Here is a 12,482-nt window from a genome sequence, read left to right as displayed (position 1 = left end):
GGAGGAACAATGCGGTTTTCGCCCTGGCCGTGGAACACTGGACCAGCTTTATACCCTCACAAGGGTACTGGAGGGGGCCTGGGAGTTTGCCTATCCAGTCTACATGTGTTTTCTGGATTTGGAAAAGGCTTACGACCGGGTTCCTCGAGGTGCTCTGTGGGGGGTGCTTCGGGAGTATGGGGTCCAGGGTCCACTGTTGTGGGCCATTCGGTCCCTGTATGAACAGGGCAGAAGCTTGGTCCGCATTGCCGGTTATAAGTCAGACATTTTCCCAGTGCGGGTTGGGCTCCGCCAGGGCTGCCCTTTGTCATCGATCCTGTTTATGATATTTATGTACAGGATTTCTAGGCGCAGTCAGGGTGTGGAAGGTGTCCAGTTTGGTGGCCTCAGGATTGCCTCGCTGCTTTTTGCAGACGATGTCGTCCTGTTGGCTTCATCTGCTGGGGACCTCCAGCGTGCTCTGGGGTGGTTCGCAGCCGAGTGCGAAGCGGCGGGGATGAGGATTAGCACCTCCAATTCCGAGACCATGGTTCTCAGCCGGAAACGGGTGGATTGCCCTCTTCGGGTCGGGGAAGAGGTACTGCCTCAAGTGGAGGAGTTTAAGTATCTCGGGGTCTTGTTCACGAGTGAGGGTAGGCAAGATTGGGAGCTGGATAGACGAATCGGAGCGGTGTCTACAGTTTTGCAGGCGCTTAACCGGTTCGTCGTGGCTAAGAAAGAACTCAGCCAAAAAGCAAAGCTCTCGATCTATTGGTCCATCTTCGTCCCTACCCTCATCTATGGTCATGAGCTATGGGTAATGACCGAAAGAATGAGATTGCGAATACAGGCGGCCGAAATGAGGTTTCTCCGCAGGGTGTCTGGGCAGGGGATAGGGTGAGAAGTTCGGATATCCGGGAGAGCCTCAGAGTAGAACCGCTGCTCCTCCACGTCGAAAGGAGCCAGTTGAGGTGGTTTGGACATCTGGTGCGGATGCCTCCGGGACGACTACCTGTAGAGGTTTTCCGTGCATGTCCTACAGGGAGGAGGCCCCGGGGCAGACCCAGGACTCGCTGGAGGGATTATATCTCTCGGCTGGCCTGGGAACGCCTCGGCGTCCTCCCCGAGGAGCTGGTATAGGTAGCTGGGGAGAGGGAGGTCTGGGTATCTCTCCTGAAGCTGCTACCCCCACGACCCGAACCCCGGACAAGCGGAAGATGATGGATGGATGGATGGATGGATAGAAATAAAATCATTATTAATTAATTACATGTGTCATTTACAATTATTTCACTATTTATTTAATTTTGACACAAGATTGATATACACCCCAATTTTATTACGATTTCTAAAGAAAAGGCATCTATTCAGAAATACCATTGGGAAAGTGTAAGATTACTGTCAGGCACTAAAAGCAACGCGCACACAGATGCAAATATTACAATCGGCAAAGCAATATGGTTTAAATACCACAATAAAGTGATGGCTGAACTACAAATATAAACATCAATGATCCATCTCACAATACGTGACCAATGAATGATGATACACGACATCCATGCCCTGAATCACGGTCTGCCGCAAAATGTGAATACATGTGCGGTATTGGGCCTGGTCCATGATTGGTAGCACCATGTTGGAAATGACACAGCTTTAGACCAAAACAATCGGCTGCACAAGATCCAGATAGATCATTGTTTGTCCCGCCTACTGACTTTGATGGGTCACACTGACAGATAAAATTAATTCATGATGTGGTGAAAGTGCCAAAAGTGCCAAAATTAAATAAATAGTGAATAATTAATAATGATTTTATTTCTAATGGTAGATAATAATTCATGGCACATTTAATTAACGATATTTTTATTTCCCATTTTAAATAATTCATGACACATTTATGTAATAATTTATCTTTATATTTCCCATTTTAAACAATTCATGGCACATTTAATTAATTAATTATTGGTGTATTTATTTATTTAATTTTGGTACTCTTACCCCTCCATAATCTCATAAATCCATTTTTTATTCATAACAAAACATAGAAAACACATCAAATGTTTAATCTGAGAAAATGTATCATTTTAAGGAAACGATAAGGTAATTTTGAATGTCATGGCAGCAACACGTCTCAAAAAAGTTGGGACAAGGCCATGTTTACCACTGGGTGGCATCACCTCTTCTTTTAACAATAGTCTGTAAACATCTGGGGACTGTGGAGATCAGTTGCTCAAGTTTTGGGAGAGGAATGTTGTCCCGTTCTTGTCAGATACAGGATTCTACAGTAGTTGCTCAACTGTCCTAGATCTTCTGTGTCGTAATTTTCATTTTATGATGTGCCAAATGTTCTCAATGAGTGAAAGATCTGGACCACTGGCAGGCCAGTTCAGTACCCGGACCCTTTTTCTACGAATCCATTGTGTTGTAATTGTTGCAGTGCGTGGTTTGGCTTAGTCATGTTGGAAAATGGAAGGTCTTCCCTGAAAGAGATGTTGTCTGGATGGCAGCATATGTTACTCTAGAACCTGGATATACCTTTCAGCATTGATGGTGCCTTTCCAGATATGCAAGCCGCCCATGCCATATGTACTAATGCACCCCCCATACATCAGAGATGCTGGCTTTTGAACTGAGCGCCAATAACACACTGGGTGGTCCTTCTCCTCTTTAGTCTGGATGATACGGCATCCCTGGTTTCCAAAAAGAATTTCAAATTTAGATACGTCTGACCACAGAACAGTTTTCCACTTAGCCAGAGTGCGAATTACTCCTCCATAATTGGGGGGTACTGCCTTCAGAACACTTCTATGACCATTATGGTCCGCTACTGCATCAATATGAATAGTCGCCACCAGGATCAATGTTAAGAGTGCAAGATGTGCTAGGGGTGTTTACTAACATGTATGCAACACATGGTCATGGTCTGGACATGCGACAAAATGAGAATCAATACAGAAGATCGCATTATCCTTATCCCAATCCAAAAGATTTTGGTTTTGATAACTCCCAGGAATTATCCTAGAAGAAGTATATTAGTAAAAGTAATAAGCCTATACATTTACAAACAGCCTGGTCTGGTCCAGGAATCTGGTGTTATTCCTGCTCTCTTAGTCCCCCCAGCTCCAACAGCCTTCAGCAATAAATATTTGCCAATTAGGCTAATATCTGTCTTGATGATACAGTAGATCTTAAAGTACAGCCTAATTTCTAACTCACCTCTTGGTCCTGCACACTGTCCTCATCCTGCCATCTCCCTGCTCACTGTACTGCACACTGTCCTGATCCTGCCAAGATGCTCTTTTTATACGACGCCTGCTAAGATGCTCTGTTTATACCCAGTCATGTTACTGACCTGTTGCCAATTGACCTAATTATTTGCAAATTGTTTCTCCAGCTGTTGGGTTTTCATACCACTAACTTTTCCAGCCTCCTATTGCCCCCGTCCCAACTTTTTTGAGACGTGTTGCTATCGTGAAATTCAAAATGAGCCAATATTTTTCACTAAATAGCAAAATGTCTCACTTTAAACATTTTACATGTTTTATATGTGCTGTTGTGAATAAAATATAACTTTATGAGATTTCTATGTCATTGTATTCTGTTGTTATTTACAATTTACCCTACATCCCAACTTCATTGGAATTGGGGCTGTATGTCAACCTGCACGGTCTTACAATGTCATGTCTTCTTTGTCTCACCTGTCGTGGCATATTTGTTTATTTGTTCACCTTTGGTCATATTGGGGGTGGGCAGAGGTGGGCTGATTTGGAGTGACTTCTTTTAATGTATTGATCTGTTCTTCAATAAATTAAAAATAAAGTGATCCTTGAAGGGGGGGGGGGGTGGTTTGGCGTAACTTAAAAATAAAAAAAAACAAGATCAGGCTTTTAATGAAAATGTTTTTGAATATGGTTACTGTTGACTGATTGATAAATTAGGTAAGTATAAACTCAGGACTGCCGCACACTGGATGTTTTTCCCTTTGCACACCATTCTTTGTAAACCCTAGAAATGGTTGTGCCTGAAAATCCCAGTAACTGAGCAGATTGTGAAATACTCAGACCGGCCTATCTGGCACCAACAACCATGCCACGCTCAAAATTGCTTAAATCACCTTTCTTTCCCATTTTGACATTCAGTTTGGAGTTCAGGAGATTGTCTTGATCAGGACCACACCCCTAAATGCATTGAAGCAGCTGCCATGTGATTGGTTGATTAGATAATTGCATTAATGAGAAATTGAACAGGTGTTCCTAATAATCCTTTAGGTGAGTGTATATCTGTAAATGTCTATTTATAAATTCCTGTTTCCAGAAATAGCAATCTGTACATTATGTTCATATCTATCGGCAATTCCTGATCACAGTTAATAGCAACCTGTATATATTGTTCATCTATTAGTAAATTTCTGATTATAGTCACTAGCAATCTGTATATTATGCTCACAGTATATCCATCTGTAAATATTACCCTTACTTTCTCCCTGCATTTATCCCATTTAAGTGCACTTATAACTTATACCTTATCCTGCACTTACTGCTTATTGCACTCCTGGTTATTCCTAAACTGCATTTCCTTGCCTTGTACTTGTACATGTGTAATGACAATAAAGTTGAATCTAATCTAATTACAGAACACAGAAACATCCATTCAATCTGCATCTGCAACATCTGGGGAGGGAAATTTAACAAAAACACGGAATGGCTGTGGTTCCCCTGAGGAGAGGTTTAGGAACTGAAATGATGTTCTTCTAGCTATTCAACACAATATCAGTGACTTTTGGAGAACAGAATTACTTGGTATCGGATCAAAAAGAAAATCACCCTTCCCTGCTACTAATGTCCTGCATGTTGTGTCAGTCTTTAGTACCATTAGCTGCCAGTGTGTCTCCCTCACAACTTTGATTCAGAACATATGGCAAGGTTAATACACATCAAGGTTAATAAGCATCAAGGTTAATAAACATCTGCAACATTCATATCATGAAATTTTTGAAGTGTAATAGTGTGAGATTGTTGAACGTACTTCTGCTTCTTTTAGTGAACTGCTAATGTGCTTCATATTTGTTGGTTAAAGTTATTTGATCTGGATGTCATGATGAACGTAAATTTGAAATTTTGTGCTGCCAAAATCCAAGATAAGATCATTTGATTGTCTTTTAAATCTGAGTCTTGGAAATTAGGTTTCTGCTAAATTCTCATAAAAAGATGATTTTTTCATAACTCCAAGGAAACCAGTTCCATGAAATAAAATTCCAACTTCAATCTAACAGGGGAGAGGCATACAATATTGGATAAGCATAGTATGAGAACAAAACACAGCCTCTGCTTTGTCATACGTTTAATTAGCATATTAATAGAAATGTGCTGAGCTTCAGCTACTCATATGTAGTGACCAGTCAAACATGGCTCTGTAGTATCATTAGGATACTAACAGAATGAAGCTCCTCTTCATAGAATTTCCAGGCTTGACCAGCAATGAACCAGATGGGCAGGGAGTGTCTTATGAGCTGGGGGAGATGGATGTGGAGTTGTGGTAGAAAAATTATAAATCAAACACTTAGAATAAAAGTCTGGACCTCTTAGTTTGGTGAGTAAAGAAAATCTCTTTTATTCCAGCAAGTTCAGCAAAGCGCTTCCATCACACTCTGGCCTTTGGTACCAAGTCACACCCAGCACGCAGAGCAACCAGTAGATAAACCATAGCTCCCAGGACTTCTAATTCCTGATTGGTCATGGAAAATCAACAAACTAAGCTGAAACGTATAACAAACACAATTCTCCTGTGCCATTGGTTCACCCTGGTAGCAAGGTACGGTCCACCCATTATACGCAATTTACTGGAGACAGCCTCGGCTTATGGACTCTACTTGAAATATGTATATAGATATTGATTATATGACGTTGAATTACTGTTAATGTTTTGGTGTTCCATTGATCAATGATTAACACATTGACGTATTGTCCCTGAATCATTGAAAATACATGGTTAACATGATTAGTATGATTAACATTAGTATGATTAACATGATGTGATCAATTGCATATCATACCATATATTGTCTACTACAACTACTTTATTAAGCTATAACTCTTAGTGCAACAGTTGGGGCGGCTTCAAATCTCTTCTTGCAAGTGGTTTCTCCCCCCCTTTGCTTCACTGTCTGCCTCTTCAAGGTCTGAGCTTCTGCGGAGCCAACTGCAGGCAGCTATCACAAAGCGAGATCACACAGTATTCAAAACAATCTCTTCTGGCCTAAGGCCTAAGACATAACAGACCCAATATGCCTCCCGTCCCGGGCCTACTAATGTCCAATTTTACTTCCACAGAGTCACTCTGCTCGGTTTCTGAAAAGCAGAAGTTCTGTCACTGCAGTGGGCTGCCAACTTAGATGGAAAAAAGATGTCATATCAAAACTAAAACAACCAGTAATTTATTACAGCTATTGTATGTATTTTTCAAGTGATAAAAACACCATAATCATATCTCTGCTATAATAAGTATTGCGTCTCAGGTCCATCACTGGACAGGCATCTATCTCCATTAAAAGGCTCCACAAGACCGATGTCCCATTTCGCCCCTTTGGCTAGCAAACCAGCATCGCTTAGGTTTCCCTGCATTAAAAGCAGTGTGGTTCCTTGGTGGTGGAATGAGCTGCCGAACCACATCCAGTCATCAGACACCCTCTCTACTTTCAAGAAATACTTTAAGACTCATCTGTTCCATGAATTCCTCTACTAACCTCATTGTTCTTTGAATGCTCTTATGTTGCACTTAGTGGATCTTGAATAATCTTCTTGGTTATGATTTTCTTAATAGCTATGTGTACGCTTGGAATCACAAAGATGAAAGAGTTGAAGCACCTAACATCTACCAGCCCAGATCCCTAGTATACTTCACATTTTTTATGGCTAAAGTGACATCAGATGTTATATCTATTGTCACCTGCACAAAAGCCAAAAAGCCATTCACTTTGCTGTCTAATCTTATTTAATTCTTGATAGGCAGCATGCTATTGTGCTACATGTACTGAAGTCTGCAGGCAACTCAAGACATAACTAATGTTCTATGGTCATTAGAGAGAGAGAGAGGGATATTGATGGAGTGTGAGAAGAGACGACCCACAAAAGGCCCAAAAAGGTGACAGGATGGCTGATGACAGTAGAACTGTCAGGTTCATCGAGGTCTTTAGCTACAGATGAGTCACTCACTCTGGGCTGCAGTGTATCTTACAGGATCAGAGGTTTGACATGGATCCAGTGGACCTGGAACACAATTATACCAAGCGTTTGGTATAAAGTACATTTAAAGTTGCTTTATCCAGCTACATGTTCAAACACTTCAATCAGATCCTCCTGACCTTATCATAAATAACAGCTTTTTGGACTCATTCATGGCCAGAGTTCTGCAGGATTTATACCTCTCCCACCGCCGCATCATCAGGGATGCCAGCCAACCAGCTTACACCCTCTTTACACTCCTACTTTCCTACTCAGGAAGTTGATGATAAGAAGGCCTATGATGTCATCTATTTAGATTTCCAAAAGGCTTTTGATGTTGTTCCCCACAAGAGGCTCTCACTTAAACTCAAAGCGACAGGTATTTTAGGAACTGTAGCGACTTGGATTGATAACTGGTTAACGGATAGGAAGCAGCGAGTAGTTATAAGAGGCTCGATGTCACAGTGGGCCTGCGTTCATAGTGGGGTACCGCAGGGTTCAATTTTAGGACCACTTTTGTTCCTAATTTACATAAATGATATAGACACCAATATATACAGTAAACTGGTGAAATTTGCAGATGACACCAAGGTGGGTGGTGTAGCAGATACTGAACTAGCGGCTCAGCAGCTACAGCGGGATCTTAATTTAATTAGTGACTGGGCTGACACCTGGCAGATGAAATTTAACATAGACAAATGTAAGGTACTCCATGTAGGGAGCAGAAATATAAAGTACAGGTATTTTATGGGACCTACTGAAATAAAGGTAGCTGATTATGAGAAAGACCTTGGTGTGTATGTTGATGCTTCCATGTCTCATTCTCGCCAGTGTGGGGAAGCAATAAAAAAGGCCAATAGGATGTTGGGGTACATCTCCAGGTGTGTGGAGTTTAAGTCAAGGGAGGTAATGCTAAGATTATACAATTCCTTGGTGAGACCTCACCTAGAATATTGTGTACAGGTTTGGTCACCATATCTTAAAAAGGACATAGCGGCCTTAGAAAAGGTGCAGCGTAGGGCCACAAGAATGATTCCTGGTCTTAGAGGAATGTCATACGAGGAAAGGTTATTTGAGCTAAATCTGTTCAGCCTCAAGCAAAGGAGACTGAGGGGGGACATGATCCAGGTCTATAAGATTCTAACAGGTTTGGATGCTGTTCAACCGAATAGTTACTTCAGCATTAGTTCAAATACAAGAACTCGTGGCCATAGGTGGAAATTAGCGGGAGAACATTTCAAACTGGATTTAAGGAAGCACTTCTTTACACAGCGTGTAGTCAGAGTATGGAATAGTCTTCCTGATAACGTAGTGCAAGCTGAATCCTTGGGTTCCTTTAAATCAGAGCTAGATAAGATTTTAACAACTCTGAGCTATTAGTTAAGTTCTCCCCAAGCGAGCTCGATGGGCCGAATGGCCTCCTCTCGTTTGTATAGTTCTTATGTTCTTATGTTCTTACCCTCTGGAAAAAGGTACCTGTGCATCACCATCTGCACCCCCCACCTTAGGATTTCTGAGAGATTCTGTATTCCCCAAATACATGTTCAAATAAAACTTTAAAAAACTCTTAGAACTTCTGGACAAACCCAGGGTATTGTATAAGAAGAGTTAGATAGTATCTGTTATTGCCTTTGAGGATAACTAGTGCCTGTTATTGTCTGATCAGAGAAACACTAAGTGAGGTCATTCACTATACAATTAATTTACATCAATACACTAAACAAGTAAAAAACCAGCACAGATAAATCCCAGATTTAACCAAAACCCACTCATTTGTCTTCTCCAACAGAGGACGACGGCTACAACCAGGACAATCACAGCAAGGACAGTCACCAGGACAGGGATGATGATAACATCTGGATGATCTTCCGGTTCTGCTGACACACATCAGAGTCACATGTTATATACAGCCATATCTCCATGGTAACAAGCCTGTGTTTCTTCTACCAAACACTCTTGGCAAGTCATAGACCAGAAGATGTGGAAGCTACTCATTTAAACAGACATACCCAATCCAAAGTCTTCCTTTCTGTCCATGTGTGTGACAGTACAGGTGTACTGGTGCTTCTCCCTCAACTGCTGCTCACTGACACTGAGGCTCTTTCTCATCTGGAATGTTCCATCTCCATTAGGCAGCACCTCCCCTCCTGTCAGATCCTGCTCTGGGACGGGCTGGCCGTCTCTCAGCAGGGTCATGTTGATGTGCCGGAGAAAGAAGCCAGTGGCCAAGCAGCACACCTGTGCTCCCCCAGTGCCTGGGTCTCCCTTCTGGATCACCCTGACCCTGGGCCACTCTGTGGAGTACATGAGCATTTCCATGGTACCGGTGATACTTAATAACTGTCAACTTTGAGTGAAAGCATTAAGATACATAACTAAAACCGTATTCTGCAAAATTATTTTCAGCAACTGTGTGAAACATCAATAGCATAGACTTTCAGCAATTGTTTGTCCAAAGGTTAACTGGAGCCAATTTCAAAAACAAAAAAATATTTAAAAAGAAAAATGTAGGTCACCATCTCTTTCTCTCTCTGCCAGTTATCAGCTGAATCAAGTGGCATTTTGACAATGTGAGGATATTACAAAGCCATACACAGAGCTACTAGCAAAATTAAGTCTGCAAATAAAGACGTGAGCGGGCAGTTCTGCCCCATGAAGCATGATGCTCTCATCATCCAGACTAACAGACACATCAGAATAAACACTTTGTTTTGGCGTCTGACAGGTATTAAAAAGACCTCTGTGCTCTGTACCTCTTCTCATTAACACATTCTTGTCCTGCTGGAGGTATTGCCTTAACAATTTAAGACAAAGAGGCTGGTACACATTTATGTAAGTCAGCTTTTTAGCTTCCATTTTTAACTTGGTCCACATCAACTCTGGCACATGTGGATTATATCTTTGCTCCAGGATGTCATAGGTCCTCGTCTCCTCGCCCTCATAAGCATCTCGGAGGAAGAACTGGCTCAGGCGGTCACCTTCCAAGGTACATGCAGCGAATTTCTGAGAAATACAAATCCCTGTGACAGATCAACAAAAAGGGACATTTTCCCAGTTAGTCTTTCAGCAATTGGCAGCTGTTACAAAGATAGAGCTGAATGAAGAGCATTTAATGGAAATACAATTTGCAGATCTGATGTTCAGATTTCAGTGATTTCATGTTCATTTAGAGCAGTGGTTCTCAAACTTTCTCTGCAGGGCCCCCCTTTTCTAGATAGGGACATTATTGACCCCCCCACCCCACCCATTCAAACTACACAGGTTCAGATTCAAACTTTATTTGAAATACAACTCCCTTTTCTAATTGAGTGAAACAAATGCAATTACAAAATACAAATGGTGAAATTTCACCACTGTGGGAGAAAAAAGAGCACCAATTAAAAATAAAAGTCCAGCATATGTTTGAAATCATGCAAATACAGATTTAACGTTCCTGTTAATATTCATTGGCGTACACAAATTAAAGTTTGTATTATGATTTCCGCATTTTGTTATTGATGATAACCGCAGGTTTCAGCCTATACTATAGCACAAAACAACACTAAATCATACCCATTAATTGATAGTCTCCCTGCACTTCATGTAGAAAATTTTAAACATAATTTTTCATGACATTTAAAAGTGATCTTGAAAACCCAAAAGGTGTGCATTATCCTCCAGAGTCCACTGATGAAAGCACACTCCATAGGACATGTCCCATTTTGTTTTAGAGCTATTAACCCCTTAGTTGCTGACCCATTGCACTTTAAGTGGATGCAATATAATAATTGATAACTATTACAGACAAAAATAATCTGAAAATGCAAGGGGTGTGCATTGTTCCCTGTAGTCCACTGATCATAGCCAACTATTCGGACCTCGAAAGGTACAGGTCCAAAAAAATCTAACCACAACTCAACCAACAACTAAGAGCATAACAAAACAAACCTGCTAAAACTTGTATAGATCAAGACACATCTCTGAAGGGGTGAAGCAAAGGCAAATAGACCTACTGGGATGTTTATGCCTTTGAATCACTCTTAATGTCATGGTACCTCTTGACCGAGTTCGACTTGTGAAAGCTTTGTCCTACAGTATGTTTTTGTGCTTTATCTACAGTACACTTAGTGGTACAGTAATCATGGTCCCTAAGAAAGGGGGCAGTGATGGCAGTAGGGTTGGGTATCGTTTGGTGGTTTTTCGATACCGGTGCCAAATAGATACTTTTAAAACGGTACCGGTGCCAAAACGGTGCCTGAACTGATACTTTACAAAAGCCACAAAATGATGGTGGATGACTCAAGAATACATTTTTATTGAACAAAAAATTGAATGCTTAAAATTGAACAATATATAAAAAGTTTAAAGTATATATGAATATATAAGTAAATACAAAAAAGAACAACAAAACATCCTTTCTTGTGAAATACAGCCACACTTTCGACCGTTTAGTTTTAGGCATTTTAACGAAAGTTTAATTTAGCAAGCTAAGATAGCGGTAGACCACCTGCTGCCGTCAGAGCAAGTGTAATGGTGCGTTCGATTATTTCTCTCCAAGTCGGAACTCGGATGAAAACGTCACGAAAAACGTCACTTCCCGTCGGAAACACGCCCCTTTTATGACGTTGAAGTCGGACAAGATTTTTGGTGTGTTCGATTATTTCTCTCCAAGTCGGAACTCGGATGAAAACGTCACGAAAAACGTCACTTCCCGTCAGAAACACGCCCCTTTTATGACATTGAAGTCGGACAAGATTTTTGGTGCGTTCGATTATTTCTCTCCAAGTCGGAACTCGGATGAAAACGTCACGAAAAACGTCACTTCCCGTCGGAAACACGCCCCTTTTATGACGTTGAAGTCGGACAAGATTTTGTTGTCCGAGTTGCCCCTGTGACGTAATTTCAACATGGCGACTTGGTTTGTTTGTAGTTTGTTTACCGATCGAAAAAAGAATATCGCTATGAATGTACTAAAATATTTTATAAAGCTTTTAATGTGGTTTGACTAGTTCGTGTTTCTTGTTTATCTCTCGGAAAAATCTCCATTTCTCAATTTTCTCCATTTGGAAAACTCCAAATCTGCTAAAATATAAAGCAACAACACACAGCAACGTGTTCATGGAGGCAGCCATGTTTGTTCCGAGATGTGGGTAGCTCGAACGGGAGATTGTCGGACGTGATGTCACTCAACTCGGAATTTCCGAGTTACTATGGAGTTCATTTTGTGCCAAAAGTATTAATCAAAATTTTGAAAACCGCCAGCAAATCATTAAGTATCAGAATGAAAATATGGATTTTCCAAAA

General features: G+C 41.1%; 1 protein-coding gene across 1 annotated transcript; it reads right to left on the bottom strand.

Annotated features, from left to right (window-relative positions):
- Window positions 1-7,110: 7,110 nt before the first annotated feature.
- LOC111839437 (BOLA class I histocompatibility antigen, alpha chain BL3-7-like) lies at window positions 7,111-10,254 on the bottom strand. The gene is made up of 4 exons (XM_072705799.1): window positions 9,953-10,254; window positions 9,209-9,493; window positions 8,969-9,073; window positions 7,111-7,244 (listed from the first exon to the last, which is right to left on the bottom strand). Exons 1-4 carry the CDS (start codon window positions 10,071-10,073, stop codon window positions 7,183-7,185), a joined length of 573 nt encoding a protein of 190 aa, XP_072561900.1. The 5' UTR covers window positions 10,074-10,254; the 3' UTR covers window positions 7,111-7,182.
- Between the last annotated feature and the right edge of the window lie 2,228 nt (window positions 10,255-12,482).

Source organism: Paramormyrops kingsleyae, chromosome 23 (assembly GCF_048594095.1).
Source record: "Paramormyrops kingsleyae isolate MSU_618 chromosome 23, PKINGS_0.4, whole genome shotgun sequence".
Lineage (NCBI taxonomy): Eukaryota > Metazoa > Chordata > Actinopteri > Osteoglossiformes > Mormyridae > Paramormyrops > Paramormyrops kingsleyae.
This window is presented reverse-complemented; position numbering and strand designations above follow the sequence as displayed.